Raw genomic sequence first — 14,854 nt, forward strand, 5'->3', positions numbered from 1 at the left:
CCCATAGGCTCCAAAGCAAGCTGCCTGGACAATGAACTCCCGCCAACCATTCCCAGATATAGCTGTGACACAGCTTATGCCTTTACCAAGCATCTATAACATATCTTTATATCAAGGCGTTAGCTTGTGTGGCCACGAACGATTCAACATTCATTTTTAACAGAACTCTACCACTTGGGATACGTGACTGACTGCTTGACATGACCAGTGTCTAACCGAGTCTTACACGGTGAAGGTATTGTAGAGTTTGAACAGTGTTGGGGCTCACATAGGTGTAGTCTTCCATCAATATTACATGAAGACCTCAGAAGGAACTAGCTTGCATCGTTTACATCCCAGGCTTCAGGGGTTGTTAGCAAGTTGCTAACTTGCTATATTTTTTACAGAACAGTTGGATTCTAACTACTCTACAGTACCTGAGGCTCAGGAAGAGTGAAACAAACCTATTTTTCTAACCTGAGTGAAGTCCAGTTCGAGTTCTATTTTTCAACTAACAGTTTATATACTTTTTTCTTCTCACGTGTAGGTGTGAAATACATGTTGTGATATCGGCAGTATGACAACATAGAATCCCTACAATGGATATGATATAGCCACAAGTCAGAAGCATAGAGGGACTGAATGTATCCCATGTGTACTGTAGGTGTATGTAGCTGTGAGATACACGTTTACATAAGCTAGTTGACCATGTGGCATCTGTAACCCACTTTATAAACTGGGTGGTTCAAGCCCCGAATGCTGATTGGCTTGACAGCCGTGGCATATCAGAACGTACACGTATCACAAAACATTTATTGGTACTGTTGTAGTTACATTGGTAAGCAGTTCACAATAGCAATAAGGTACCTCGGGGGTTGGTGGTACATTGCCAATATGCTAAGGGCTGTATCTTGTCACTCTGCGTTCCGTCGTGCTTAAGAACAGCCCGTAGCTGTGGTAAATTGGCCATATACAACACCCCCTCGGGCCTTATTGCTTAAATAGAACCCATACAATAGCTATGATGTCGCTGTTCCATATCTTTCTGTTCCCTCTGGTTCCAGTGCTCCAGGTAGTGCCGTCACAGTGCTGTAGTGGTAGTTAGTGTATAGAATCCATACAACAGCTATGGCATCATCGTGGAGTAAGTAACCCATATCCTTAAAACTTCTTAGGGCTGAGATCCCATTAACGGGATCGATATGACAATAGCCAGCGAAAGTGCAGGGCGCCAAATTCAAACAACAGAAATCTCATAATTAAAATTCCTCAAACATACAAGTATCTTATACCATTTTAAAGGTAACCTTGTTGTTAATCCCACCACAGTGTCTGATTTCAAATAGGCTTTACAGCGAAAGCACCACAAACGATTATGTTAGGACAGAGCCAAGTCACAGAAAAGAAAAAGTCGGACATTTTTCCAGCAAAAAGGGTGGAGTCACAAAAATCAGAAAGAGAGATAGAATTAATCACTAACCTTTGATGATCTTCATCAGATGACACTCATAGGAATTCATGTTACACAATACATGTATGTTTTGTTCGATTAATGTTCATATTTATATAAAAAAAATCTCAGTATACATTGGCGCGTTATGTTCAGTAGTTCCAAAAACATCCGGTGATTTTGTAGAGAGCCACAACAATTTACAGAAATACTTATTATAAATGTTGATGAAAATACAAGTGTTATACATGGAACTTTAGATAAACTTCTCCTTAATGCAACCGCTGTGTCAGATAAAAAAAAATCTTTACGGAAAAAGCAAACCATGCAATAATCTGAGTACGGTGCTCAGAGACCCAACAAGCCAAAAAGATATCCGCCATATTGTGCTGTCAACAGAAGTCAGAAATAACATTATAAATATTCACTTACCTTTGATGATCAGAATGCACTCCCAGGAATCCCAGTTCCACAATAAATGTTTGTTTTGTTCGATAATGTCCATCATTTATGTCCAAATAGCTACTTTTGTTAGCGCGTTTTGTAAACAAATCCAAAGTCACGAAGCGCGTTCATTAGGAGCAGATGAAATGTCAAAAAGTTCTGTTACAGTCCGTAGAAACATGTCAAATGATGTATAGAATCAATCTTTAGGATGTTTTTAACATAAATCCTCAATAATGTTCCAACCGGAAAATTCCTTTGTACGTGAGCTACCTCTCACATGAATGAGCGTCACGAGCTTGTGGCACACTGCCAGACCACGGACTTAAAGAGCCCTTATGAGCCCCTCCTTTACAGTAGAAGCTTCAAACACGTTTCTAAAGATGGTTGACATCTAGTGGAAGCCTTAGGAAGTGCAACATGACCAATATCCCACTATCTTCAATAGGGAATTAGTTGAAAATCAACCAACCTCAGATTTCCCACTTCCTGGTTGGATTTTGTTCTCAGGTTTTTGCCTGCCATATGAGTTCTGTTATACTCACAGACATCATTCAAACAGTTTTAGAACTTCAGAGTGTTTCCTATCCAATACTACTAATAATATGCATATATTAGCAACTGAGACTGAGTAGCAGGCAGTTTACTCTGGGCACCTTATTCATCCAAGCTACTCAATACTGCCCCCAGCCATAAGAAGTTAGCAAATTAATCCTTCATAGCCAGTATCCAAGGCAAGCCTAAAGTGTTTCATATTGGAGAACCCATTAGATGATTTGAAGGCTGTTTAAAAGGGTTCCGAACCAGAAGGCCCAGACCGACCAACATTCAGAATTCCATGTCTAGAGCTATCCCCATTCTCATTGATCTCTGGGTATGTATTCCCATGGGAAGATCACCAAAGGCCTCACTCTTGCTTTCAGATCTCCTTTGACCCAGTTCATGCCACACAGACAGAACTCAATGTGAAGGCCTGTGACTTCACTTCAAATGCGTAACAACATGATAGATCACCCATACTTAAGGCCTCCCAACTTCTGTTCTCTACCGCCCTGCAAGTGTTTGCAGCGCAGCCAGATTAACAAAACCACACACAAAAGAAAGACCTTCGGCACGCACAGCAAAGAAAACAACAATTTGAGGCATTGCCCATTCTCCCCACACACACTTCTTCCCCAGCACACACTCTCCCCGTACACACCCTCCCCCCTCAGCCCCTTCACACACATAGCGGTTTACTTACATTGTCGCGGGCCTTGTCTCTCACATCGTAGACGGTGAGCTTGACTAGCGTCTCTGGGCTGGCAGGGTACTCCGGAGGGAAGGTCACCCCTGTCAGGAACAACGGGTCTCTGCTACCCTGAGAGAGGATGAGAAGGAACATGAGAGTGAGAGAGAGGGAGAAATAATATTACATTTGAAATGTCTTCATTCTTTTGGAACGTTTGTAAGTGTAATGTTCACTGCTCATTTTCTTTGTTTATTTCACTTTTGTTTATGATCTATTTCCCTTGCTTTGGCAATGTAAACATATGTTTCCCATGCCAATAAAGTACATGAATTGAAATTAAGAAGGAGAGTGTGTGGGTGGAGGGGAGAGGTGGAGAGAGAGAGAAAGGGATGAGTGAGCCAACAGCTGTGCTCAGTCTGCTTCCCTACTGCTCCTGGGTGTTAGCGCAATAAATGGAAGTCTATGGGTAGACTTCTCATAGACTTACAGTCTTTGCGCTACCGCTAGTTAGCATTGGTTTGCTAAACATCCTGTAATTTCCTTCATACTGGACACAAAGACATACAAATGGTATCCACACGTTCATCTGACTCTGGGGAAGTAGACAACGGGCCTTATTGCCAAAATCCCGAAGTATCCCTTTAACTTAACCATTCAGAATGAATGCCTAAACTTAACCATGAAGTTGTTTTTTGTTTAAAGCCAATCCTTAACTTAACGATTCTGGAGTGAATGCCAAAGAAATGTGGCATTTTAAGGGCTTGGACATCTGATTCTGCAATGAGACTGTGAGAGCTTGTTGCCATAGAGGGCTGGTACTGTACACAGACACATGGATGCATGACCTCCGCTAGCCTAAACACACAAACACACCCAGGTTCCCACAAGACACCAAGCACCATAGCCCCCCCCTATAGGGCCGCAGGCCCGGTCAGGAGAGAGGCCTATGGAGCCTACTGTGACCTGGTATAATGTGTACCCTGACTGGGTCTGTATATACCCTGGTGTAGTGAAGCTTTGTGTGTTCAAAGCAAACTGGTGTTTACATCAGGGGCTCCCCTTTTCCTGTTGCCCTGCCCTGATGGGTGGCTCTGGAACGCAGGCCCCCGGGACAGGCTGGACACACAGTCAGTACCCACACACATTGACTCACGCGGACACGGACACACACACACACACACACACACACACACACACACACACACACACACACACACACACACACACACACACACACACACACACACACACACACACACACACACACACAAACACACACACACAAACACACACACACGGGTGCATCCCGTAAACAGCCTAACGATAATCTGTCGACATGAAAAACGCCTCCACTGTCTCCAGTACTGCATTCCGCCGTAGCAACGGTCGTCGGCTAGGAAAACCCAAATCGCTCAGATTAGTCACCTCAACAAAGGATCGATAGAAGCCTCCAGTCTGTTTACATGTCCCTTTATTGACTAGGAGGACATCCTTATCCAAGGTGAATAACAACTAACACATCTTAGCCTAACACAGTAAGCCCATTGATACAGTAGGGGAGTACTGGAGGGATATAGACTGTGGAAGGACCTGTGGTTACAGATCGGCAGCCAAGACACGAGGCTACCCCAGGACATCCACGTGTTACACACCTCTGCAAACACACACACACACACACCTCGCTCCTCATGAGCCAACCTCTGCACAAACCCCTCTCCTCCCTTCTCCTCCCTAGTCTACTAGATGTTTTCATCCCCTGTATTAACACCAAGCAGTGGGAAAGAGAAAACAACACTAATCCATTGGAGAGTACTCTACGGCCATGCTCTCAGTATACAGTGTTGCTCAGTACTGCCACCCAGATACCATGCTACCATGCTCTCAGTATACAGTGTTGCTCCGTACTGCCACCCAGATACCATGCTACCATGCTACCATGCTTTGAGGGGCATATGGGCATTCTGTAGCAGCACATTCACACACAATCTGGTACAGCCGGCAAAACAAGGGGAAATCAAAGACTCGCTGAGTGCTCACACACACACACACACACACACACACACACACACACACACACACACAAAACACACACACCTCAAATTCCCTCGACAAGACATTCTGAACTGAATAGCCTTCTTTCATACTTACCAGCATGTTTGGCAACTCCATCTACAGCCAAATTCACACAGTGGTACAAACAGGTAGAGTGGAGGAGCAGCAGTAGTACTTCAGAGAGAAGTAGTTAGACAGTCAGTCAATGTGCCAGCCAGTCAGGCAGTATGTCTACGGCAGTAGGGGAGACAGCTGCGTATATAGACAGGGACGCCCCTCTCGGTGCCTTTGGGTTACAGACCTCCAAGGAATGGGCGAGGCATTACACTATTAGAGTGTGTGTGTGTGGAGGGTGTGTGTGTGTGTGGAGGGGGAGTATCGTCCCATGGCAGGAGACTCTCTCAGAGTTGGCTCTCACCCATTCCCTTGACCCTCATCAGATTTACACACACACACACCTCGCTTCACTAGCATGACATGAAAGGCTTGTTTTATCCTACTGGGCACTTGGCCCCACAGCGTGCGTTCAAATCCCTTTTTTGAGAAGGCCACTCCTGGGCCCTTGGCAGTAATGGCTTTCAGAATAAAGATTTTCCCATAGACAAACAGATTACCGTGGGGCCTAAATGTCACCCTCTCTGTCCTGTCGATCTCCTCTCTCAGAGGTACAGTATATAACTCACACCACTCTGGGTGCTTAGAGAGGATCTCCAATAGCATTTTAGTAGGGTTTACACTTGAGCCCAACATGTCTGATAAAACTGATTGATAGGACAGATTGCTTTGAAGTCTGTTGATATCTACTGCTTATATTTATATATTTAACTTTTTGCCCAACATTTCAAACAAAAATAATTCAAATGAAAAAAAGGGTCTCTGTCATATAGGCTTCACACTGCCCCAAGATGGACTGTTTAGGATAAGGAAACACCTGCTCTGTAATGCTTCAATAACACCCTGAACACATGTGTGGGGGTGAGAGAGGGGGAGGGGGGGGCAGCAGGTCACCAGTCTCCAGTCTGTCTCCAGGCATAGCGGGAGCTGCCAGTCTGTCTCCCGGCATAGCGGGAGCTGCCAGTCTGTCTCCAGGCATAGCGGGAGCTGCCAGTCTGTCTCCAGGCATAGCGGGAGCTGCCAGTCTGTCTCCCGGCATAGCGGGAGCTGCCAGTCTGTCTCCAGGCATAGCGGTAGCTGCCAGTCTGTCTCCAGGCATAGCGGGAGCTGCCAGTCTGTCTCCAGGCATAGCGGGAGCTGCCAGTCTGTCTCCAGGCATAGCGGGAGCTGCCAGTCTGTCTCCCGGCATAGCGGTAGCTGCCAGTCTGTCTCCAGGCATAGCGGGAGCTGCCAGTCTGTCTCCCGGCATAGCGGTAGCTGCCAGTCTGTCTCCAGGCATAGCGGGAGCTGCCAGTCTGTCTCCAGGCATAGCGGGAGCTGCCAGTCTGTCTCCAGGCATAGCGGGAGCTGCCAGTCTGTCTCCCGGCATAGCGGGAGCTGCCAGTCTGTCTCCAGGCATAGCGGGAGATGCCAGTCTGTCTCCAGGCATAGCGGGAGCTGCCAGTCTGTCTCCCGGCATAGCGGTAGCTGCCAGTCTGTCTCCAGGCATAGCGGGAGCTGCCAGTCTGTCTCCCGGCATAGCGGTAGCTGCCAGTCTGTCTCCAGGCATAGCGGGAGCTGCCAGTCTGTCTCCCGGCATAGCGGTAGCTGCCAGTCTGTCTCCAGGCATAGCGGGAGCTGCCAGTCTGTCTCCAGGCATAGCGGGAGCTGCCAGTCTGTCTCCAGGCATAGCGGGAGCTGCCAGTCTGTCTCCCGGCATAGCGGTAGCTGCCAGTCTGTCTCCCGGCATAGCGGTAGCTGCCAGTCTGTCTCCAGGCATAGCGGGAGCTGCCAGTCTGTCTCCCGGCATAGCGGTAGCTGCCAGTCTGTCTCCCGGCATAGCGGTAGCTGCCAGTCTGGTAAGACCCAGCTGTTGGACACCAGGGCCTCTGGGAACAATACACGGCAGCCGGCCTGTCTCCGACATATTCACACTTCATACACAGACATGAGTGTGAGCATGCACAAACACACACACACACACACACACACACACACACACATATAGGGCCTTTCCCATTTTAACCGGAGAGGTCAATGAAGGAACAGCTGCAGCACTGAGGAATGATGGACAGACAGACAGAGCTCAAATAAACAATGTAGTATAGGGACTCCCTATGGCTGGCCACACACACACTCTGTATGGTGTACTGCCTGTTTAGTGTTATTGTTGAGTCTCTTACTGTAAAACCATACCTGGTGCTATTTGTTCTTGTCTGTTATCCTTTGAAAATAAATTCAGTGGGGCAAAAAAGTATTTAGTCAGCCACCAATTGTGCAAGTTCTCCCACTTAAAAAGATGAGGCCTGTAATTTTCATCATAGGTAAACTTCAACTATGACAGACAAAATGAGAAAAAAATCCAGAAAATCACATTGTAGGATTTATGAATTTATTTGCAAATTATGGTGGAAAATAAGTATTTGGTCACCTACAAACAAGCAAAATTTCTGGCTCTCACAGACTTGTAACTTCTACTTTAAGAGGCTCCTCTGTCCTCCACTTGTTACCTGTATTAATGGCACCTGTTTGATCTTGTTATCAGTATAAAAGACACCTGTCCACAACCTCAAACAGTCACACTCCAAACTCCACTATGGCCAAGACCAAAGAGCTGTCAAAGGACACCAGAAACAAAATTGTAGACCTGCACCAGGCTGGGAAGACTGAATCTGCAATAGGTAAGCAGCTTGGTTTGAAGAAATCAACTGTGGGAGCAATTATTAGGAAATGGAAGACATACAAGACCACTGATAATCTCCCTCGATCTGGGGCTCCACGCAAGATCTCACCCCGTGGGGTCAAAATGATCACAAGAACGGTGAGCAAAAATCCCAGAACCACACGGGGGGACCTAGTGAATGACCTGCAGAGAGCTGGGACCAAAGTAACAACGCCTACCATCAGTAACACACTACGCCGCCAGGGACTCAAATCCTGCAGTGCCAGACACGTCCCCCTGCTTAAGCCAGTACATGTCCAGGCCCGTCTGAGGTTTGCTAGAGAGCATTTGGTTGATCCAGAAGAAGATTGGGAGAATGTCATATGGTCAGATGAAACCAAAATATAACTTTTTGGTGAAACTTCAACTCGTTGTGTTTGGAGGACAAAGAATTCTGAGTTGCATCCAAAGAACACCATACCTACTGTGAAGCATGGGGGTGGAAACATCATGCTTTGGGCTCTTTTTCTGCAAAGGGACCAGGACGACTGATCCGTGTAAAGGAAAGAATGAATGGGGCCATGTATCGTGAGATTTTGAGTGAAAACCTCCTTCCATCAGCAAGGGCATTGAAGATGAAACGTGGCTGGGTCTTTCAGCATTAAAATGATCCCAAACACACCGCCCGGGCAACGAAGGAGTGGCTTCGCAAGAAGCATTTCACGGTCCTGGAGTGGCCTAGCCAGTCTCCAGATCTCAACCCCATAGAAAATCTTCGTAGGGAGTTGAAAGTCCATGTTGCCCAGCAACAGCCCCAAACATCACTGCTCTAGAGGAGATCTGCATGGAGGAATGGGCCAAAATACTAGCAACAGTGTGTGAAAACCTTGTGAAGACTTACAGAAAACGTTTGACCTCTGTCATTGCCAACATAGGGTATATAACAAATAACAAAATATTGAGATAAACTTTTGTTATTGACCAAATACTTATTTTCCACCATAATTTGCAAATAAATTCATTAAAAATCCTACAATGTGATTTCCTGGATTTTCTTTCCTCATTTTGTCTGTCATAGTTGAAGTGTACCTATGATGAAAATTACAGGCCTCTCTCATATTTTTAAGTGGGAGAACTTGCACAATTGGTGGCTGACTAAATACTTTTTTGCCCCACTGTACAAGTTGATCCCCCAAAAAATCCCTATCAGTGTTCAGTGATACGTAATGAATTAGAGAGACTATTCATTCCAATACATCGACCAGTCAGATACAGAAGTTACACTGCGTCTGGTTCAATATGTACAATACCATGCGACTATAAATCCAGAGACACGTCTACAGTATGATCAGAAGCGATCTCCACGGCTACATACATACAGTATAGTACATTACCCTCCCTTTGAGAAGCCGAAAGCAACAGTCCATGTTGTTCTCAGATCCCTCTCCAAAGCAAGAGTCACATTACAGCTATGGAATCACACTAGTCCTGCAGCTGAGCCGTACTGTACTGCTAACTGCTGTACCACATCCTGTGTTTTCCACTTGGACCCAGACCCAGAGTGAGTGGAGGACGAGGACTCCTTTTAATTTCTATGGCGTTTCTACAGTAAGAGATTTTTAATTTACAAATAGCCAGGGGCACACTCCAACACCATTTACATTATTTATTATTTTTTACTTAATTAAGTACTTTACACCAGTGTGTGTGTGTGTGTGTGTGTGTGTGTACGTGTGTGTTCTAGGTGGGTATTCCAGCCCGGGACAGATGTTGCCGCCCCGAAAACACTTGTGCTCTTGTTGCCATGGTAGAGGTCGGAGGGCACTTCCGTGAGACTGTATGGAGCGCAGAGACTCAACACACACACACACAAACACAGTAGGCACACACAAACAGTCTGCTACTGCAGTTGACTGACTGATAGTCAGATTGAGACAGGTAGAGGGCTCTAACCACAAATCAGAGAGAAAGACAGAGAGATAACATGTTTCCCATGCCAATAAAGCCCTTGAATTGAGACAGAGATAGAGCGAATGAGAAAGAGAGGGAGGGGTAGTGAGGGAACAAAAGAGAGCAAGCAAATGAGAGAGAGAAAGATTTAACAGGCTGACTACACCGCTCGCGTTAGAAATCTATATTATTCAATTATTGCACCCACACTGCTTGCGCGCGCCACCGAGCGTCTGCGTTGCCAAGGGCTAAAATAGAAGTCAGTTCTATTTCTGACGCAGATCACACTGCAAGTCCTGCCTCTCCCATCTCCTCATTGATTTGTAGAAGCAGGTACCTACAAGCCATCTCCTCATTGGTTATACCCACGTGGGTGACTGAAGACGGACGAGGTCAGTGGCAGTAATGCATCTAATTTATGAAAGTTGCCAATCGCAATATGAAGTCAAGAGAAGAAAAAGCCTGGACGGATGAGAGATGACTAGATTCAATTTGGTTGACAGTTTTCTGTGTGGATTAATTGGTGGAGTAGAGGACCTCGTGCATTTCAGGTAAAATACCTCAATGTTTATATCCCAGGACGAATTAACTATCAACAACACGCTAGCTAAATAGGACAAATTAGCTAGCAAGTGCAAGCTAGCTAGCTAAATTGCCATAAATGTTTACTGCTTTTTGGCCTGTCCCCAAATTAATATAATTGGTTCAGAGTTTGTTTTGATATTTTAACCTCCGTGTCGTGATCACATTTGGTGTGGGGGGACAAAATAAATGTATGCACGATGGCGCACGCACGCACCCGGTTTGGGTTCCATGTTAACCACAACAGCAATAGCAACTTAGACCCAGTGAACCAGAGCGACCCTTTAACAGTAAAAATAACAATCACCGGCAGAGAAAGGGAGTGAGATAGCAAAGGAGTGTGTGAGAGAGAAAGAGGGAGTGAGGAGGGAGGGGAGGTAGCTGCATTAAGTGGCTTGTGAAAGGGTGTGTGTGTGTGTGTATTTATATGTGTCAGGGTGTGTGTGTGTGTGTGTGTGTATGTATATGTGTCAGTGCATATGCGTGTGTGTGTGTGTGTGTGTGTGTGTATATGTGTCAGTGCATATGCGTGTATGTGTGTGTGTGTGTGTATATGTGTCAGTGCATATGCGTGTGTGTGTGTATATGTGTCAGTGCATATGCGTGTGCCTTACCTCTACTATCTCTGTGCAGGCGTGGGAGACCAGGTATTGTTCCCGGGGGTCGATGACAGCAACCTGGACTAGAGCATTGGGCTTCCTGTCTCTGCCAGAGCCAATCAGATCCCTGCACTCTGGAGAAGGGGAGGACACACACATACACACAGAGTCAGAGAGAGAGAAAGAGTGGGGGAGGAGAGAGAAAGATGGAGCAGAGAGAGAGAGTTGATGATAGGGGGAGGGCAGAGAGAGAGAGGACAGTCAGTATAGTACATTCCCTGAGTAAAACCCCAACATCAAACAACACAAGGTTGAATAGAAAGGAAAAAAGGGAAAGGGAAAGGAGAGGAAGGAGGAGGGAAATCACCATGACCCCACCATTCCCAGGGCATGAGGTGAGAGTGGTGGAAGGATTTTTTAAAAACTATTTCTTAGGGAAGTATCCTCACTGTACAGGAAATGGGAAATCATATGTCCTTACTTCTGGAAAGCAGCTCGTCTCCTGAGACCCAGTCGTCAAACTAACATGTCTGCCAGTCAGTCTTCTCTCTTCCTTCTTCCCTCAGCTGAGTGAGTGTGCTGAGGACTGTCCGTTTTATTAGGATTTAATGTTTGTCAGTGAAACCCCTGGTCAGTCCCTAGTTCCTCCAGGCTTCCTGTTTGACAGGAAGACTGGGACGAGGGGAGGCGAGGGGATGGGGGGAGGCTAGGCCATCATAGGAAACCAACACTTCCTGTCCAGGAATGGTCCCTCCCTTTCTGTCTCAGTATGAGGCTGTGGTCACCAGAATTTAATGTAAAGTGATATTGGACAATACATGTAGATATTGAAGTAACCACAAAGAGCCATATGCTGTCACTGAATGGTTGAAAATCTGACTACAGGGCTATAGTACTACTAGACAGGGTGTAATATCTGACTACAGTGCTCTAGGACTACTAGACAGGGTGTAATATCTGACTACAGTGCTCTAGGACTACTAGACAGGATGTAATATCTGACTACAGTGCTCTAGGACTACTAGACAGGATGTAATATCTGACTACAGTGCTATAGGACTACTAGACAGGGTGTAATATCTGACTACAGTTCTCTAGGACTACCTAGACAGGGTGTAATATCTGACTACAGTGCTCTAGGACTACCTAGACAGGGTGTAATATCTGACTACAGTGCTCTAGGACTACTAGACAGGGTGTAATATCTGACTACAGTGCTCTAGGACTACTAGACAGGGTGTAATATCTGACTACAGTGCTCTAGGACTACTAGAGGGTGTAGGGTGTAACTATCTGACTACAGTGCTCTAGGACTACTAGACAGGGTGTAATATCCGACTACAGTGCTCTAGGACTACTAGACAGGGTGTAATATCTGAATACAGTGAGGACTACAGTGCTGACTAGGACTACTACTAGACTACAGTGTAATATCTGTAATATCTGACTACGTGCTCTAGGACTACTAGACAGGGTGTAATATCTGACTACGGTGCTCTAGGACTACTAGACAGGGTGTAATATCTGACTACAGTGCTCTAGGACTACTAGACAGGGTGTAATATCTGACTACAGTGCTCTAGGACTACTAGACAGGGTGTAATATCTGACTACAGTGCTCTAGGACTACTAGACAGGGTGTAATATCTGACTACAGTGCTCTAGGACTACTAGACAGGGTGTAATATCTGATCAGTGCTCTAGGACTACTAGACAGTGCTCTGCTCTAGGACTACTAGACAGGGTGTAATATCTGACTACAGTGCTCTAGGACTACTAGACAGGGTGTAATATCTGACTACAGTGCTCTAGGACTACTAGACAGGGTGTAATATCTGACTACAGTGCTCTAGGACTACTAGACAGGGTGTAATATCTGACTACAGTGCTCTAGGACTACTAGACAGGGTGTAATATCTGACTACAGACTACAGTGCTCTAGGACTACTAGACAGGGTGTAATATCTGACTACAGTGCTCTAGGACTACTAGAGGACAGACAGGTGTAATATCTGACTACAGTGCTCTAGGACTACTAGACTGTAATATCTGACTACAGTGCTCTAGGACTACTAGACAGGTGTAATATCTGACTACAGTGGTCTAGGACTACTAGACACTAGACAGGGTGTAATATCTGACTACAGTGCTCTAGGACTACTAGACAGGGTGTAATATCTGACTACAGTGCTCTAGGACTACTAGACAGGGTGTAATATCTGACTACAGTGCTCTAGGACTACTAGACAGGGTGTAATATCTGACTACAGTGCTCTAGGACTACTAGACAGAGTGGAATATCTGACTACAGTGCTCTAGGACTACTAGACAGGGTGTAATATCTGACTACAGTGCTCTAGGACAATAGACAGGGTGTAATATCTGACTACAGTGGTCTAGGACTACTAGACAGGGTGTAATATCTGACTACAGTGCTCTAGGACAATAGACAGGGTGTAATATCTGACTACAGTGCTCTAGGACTACTAGACAGGGTGTAATATCTGACTACAGTGCTCTAGGACAATAGACAGGGTGTAATATCTGACTACAGTGGTCTAGGACTACTAGACAGGGTGTAATATCTGACTACAGTGCTCTAGGACTACTAGATAGGGTGTAATATCTGACTACAGTGCTATAGGACTACTAGACAGGGTGTAATATCTGACTACGGTGCTCTAGGACTACTAGACAGGATGTCATATCTGACTACGGTGCTCTAGGACTACTAGACAGGGTGTAATATCTGACTACAGTGCTCTAGGACTACTAGACAGGGTGTAATATCTGACTACAGTGCTCTAGGACTACTAGACAGGGTGTAATATCTGACTACAGTGCTCTATGACTACTAGACAGAGTGTAATATCTGACTACAGTGCTCTAGGACTACTAGACAGGGTGTAATATCTGACTACAGTGCTCTAGGACTACTAGACAGGGTGTAATATCTGACTACAGTGCTCTAGGACTACTAGACAGGGTGTAATATCTGACTACAGTGCTCTAGGACTACTAGACAGAGTGTAATATCTGACTACAGTGGTCTAGGACAATAGACAGGGTGTAATATCTGACTACAGTGCTCTAGGACTACTAGACAGGGTGTAATATCTGACTACAGTGCTCTAGGACTACTAGACAGGGTGTAATATCTGACTACAGTGCTCTAGGACTACTAGACAGGGTGTAATATCTGACTACAGTGACTACTAGACAGGGTGTAATATCTGACTAGGATCAGTGCTCTAGGACTACTAGACAGGGTGTAATATCTGACTACAGTGGTCTAGGACAATAGACAGGGTGTAATATCTGACTACAGTGCTCTAGGACTACTAGACAGAGTGGAATATCTGACTACAGTGCTCTAGGACTACTAGACAGAGTGGAATATCTGACTACAGTGCTCTAGGACTACTAGACAGGGTGTAATATCTGACTACAGTGCTCTAGGACTACTAGACAGGGTGTAATATCTGACTACAGTGCTCTAGGACTACTAGACAGGGTGTAATATCTGACTACAGTGCTCTAGGACTACTAGACAGGGTGTAATATCTGACTACAGTGCTCTAGGACTACTAGACAGGGTGTAATATCTGACTACAGTGCTCTAGGACTACTAGACAGGGTGTAATATCTGACTACAGTGCTCTAGGACAATAGACAGGGTGTAATATCTGACTACAGTGCTCTAGGACTACTAGACAGAGTGTAATATCTGACTACAGTGCTCTAGGACTACTAGACAGGGTGTAATATCTGACTACAGTGCTCTACGACTACAGGGTGAGACATCTGAATCA

General features: G+C 45.5%; 1 protein-coding gene across 7 annotated transcripts in view; it reads right to left on the minus strand.

Annotated features, from left to right (window-relative positions):
- Nucleotides 1–14,854, minus strand: part of LOC115145578 (type II inositol 3,4-bisphosphate 4-phosphatase-like) — a 406,180-nt gene that overhangs the window by 215,188 nt on the left and 176,138 nt on the right. For 6 of the 7 annotated variants that reach the window (XM_065003896.1, XM_065003895.1, XM_065003893.1 and 3 more), the window contains 2 exons: nt 11,058–11,176; nt 3,117–3,233 (listed from right to left, as the gene is read on the minus strand). In XM_065003896.1, the coding sequence (XP_064859968.1) occupies nt 3,117–3,233; nt 11,058–11,176 (236 nt within the window). Of the gene's footprint in view, nt 1–3,116; nt 3,234–5,252; nt 5,334–11,057; nt 11,177–14,854 lie in introns of those variants that run through there. The other variant, XM_065003897.1, reaches the window with a different exon arrangement.

This window comes from Oncorhynchus nerka, linkage group LG18 (assembly GCF_034236695.1).
Source record: "Oncorhynchus nerka isolate Pitt River linkage group LG18, Oner_Uvic_2.0, whole genome shotgun sequence".
Classification (NCBI taxonomy): Eukaryota; Metazoa; Chordata; class Actinopteri; order Salmoniformes; family Salmonidae; genus Oncorhynchus; species Oncorhynchus nerka.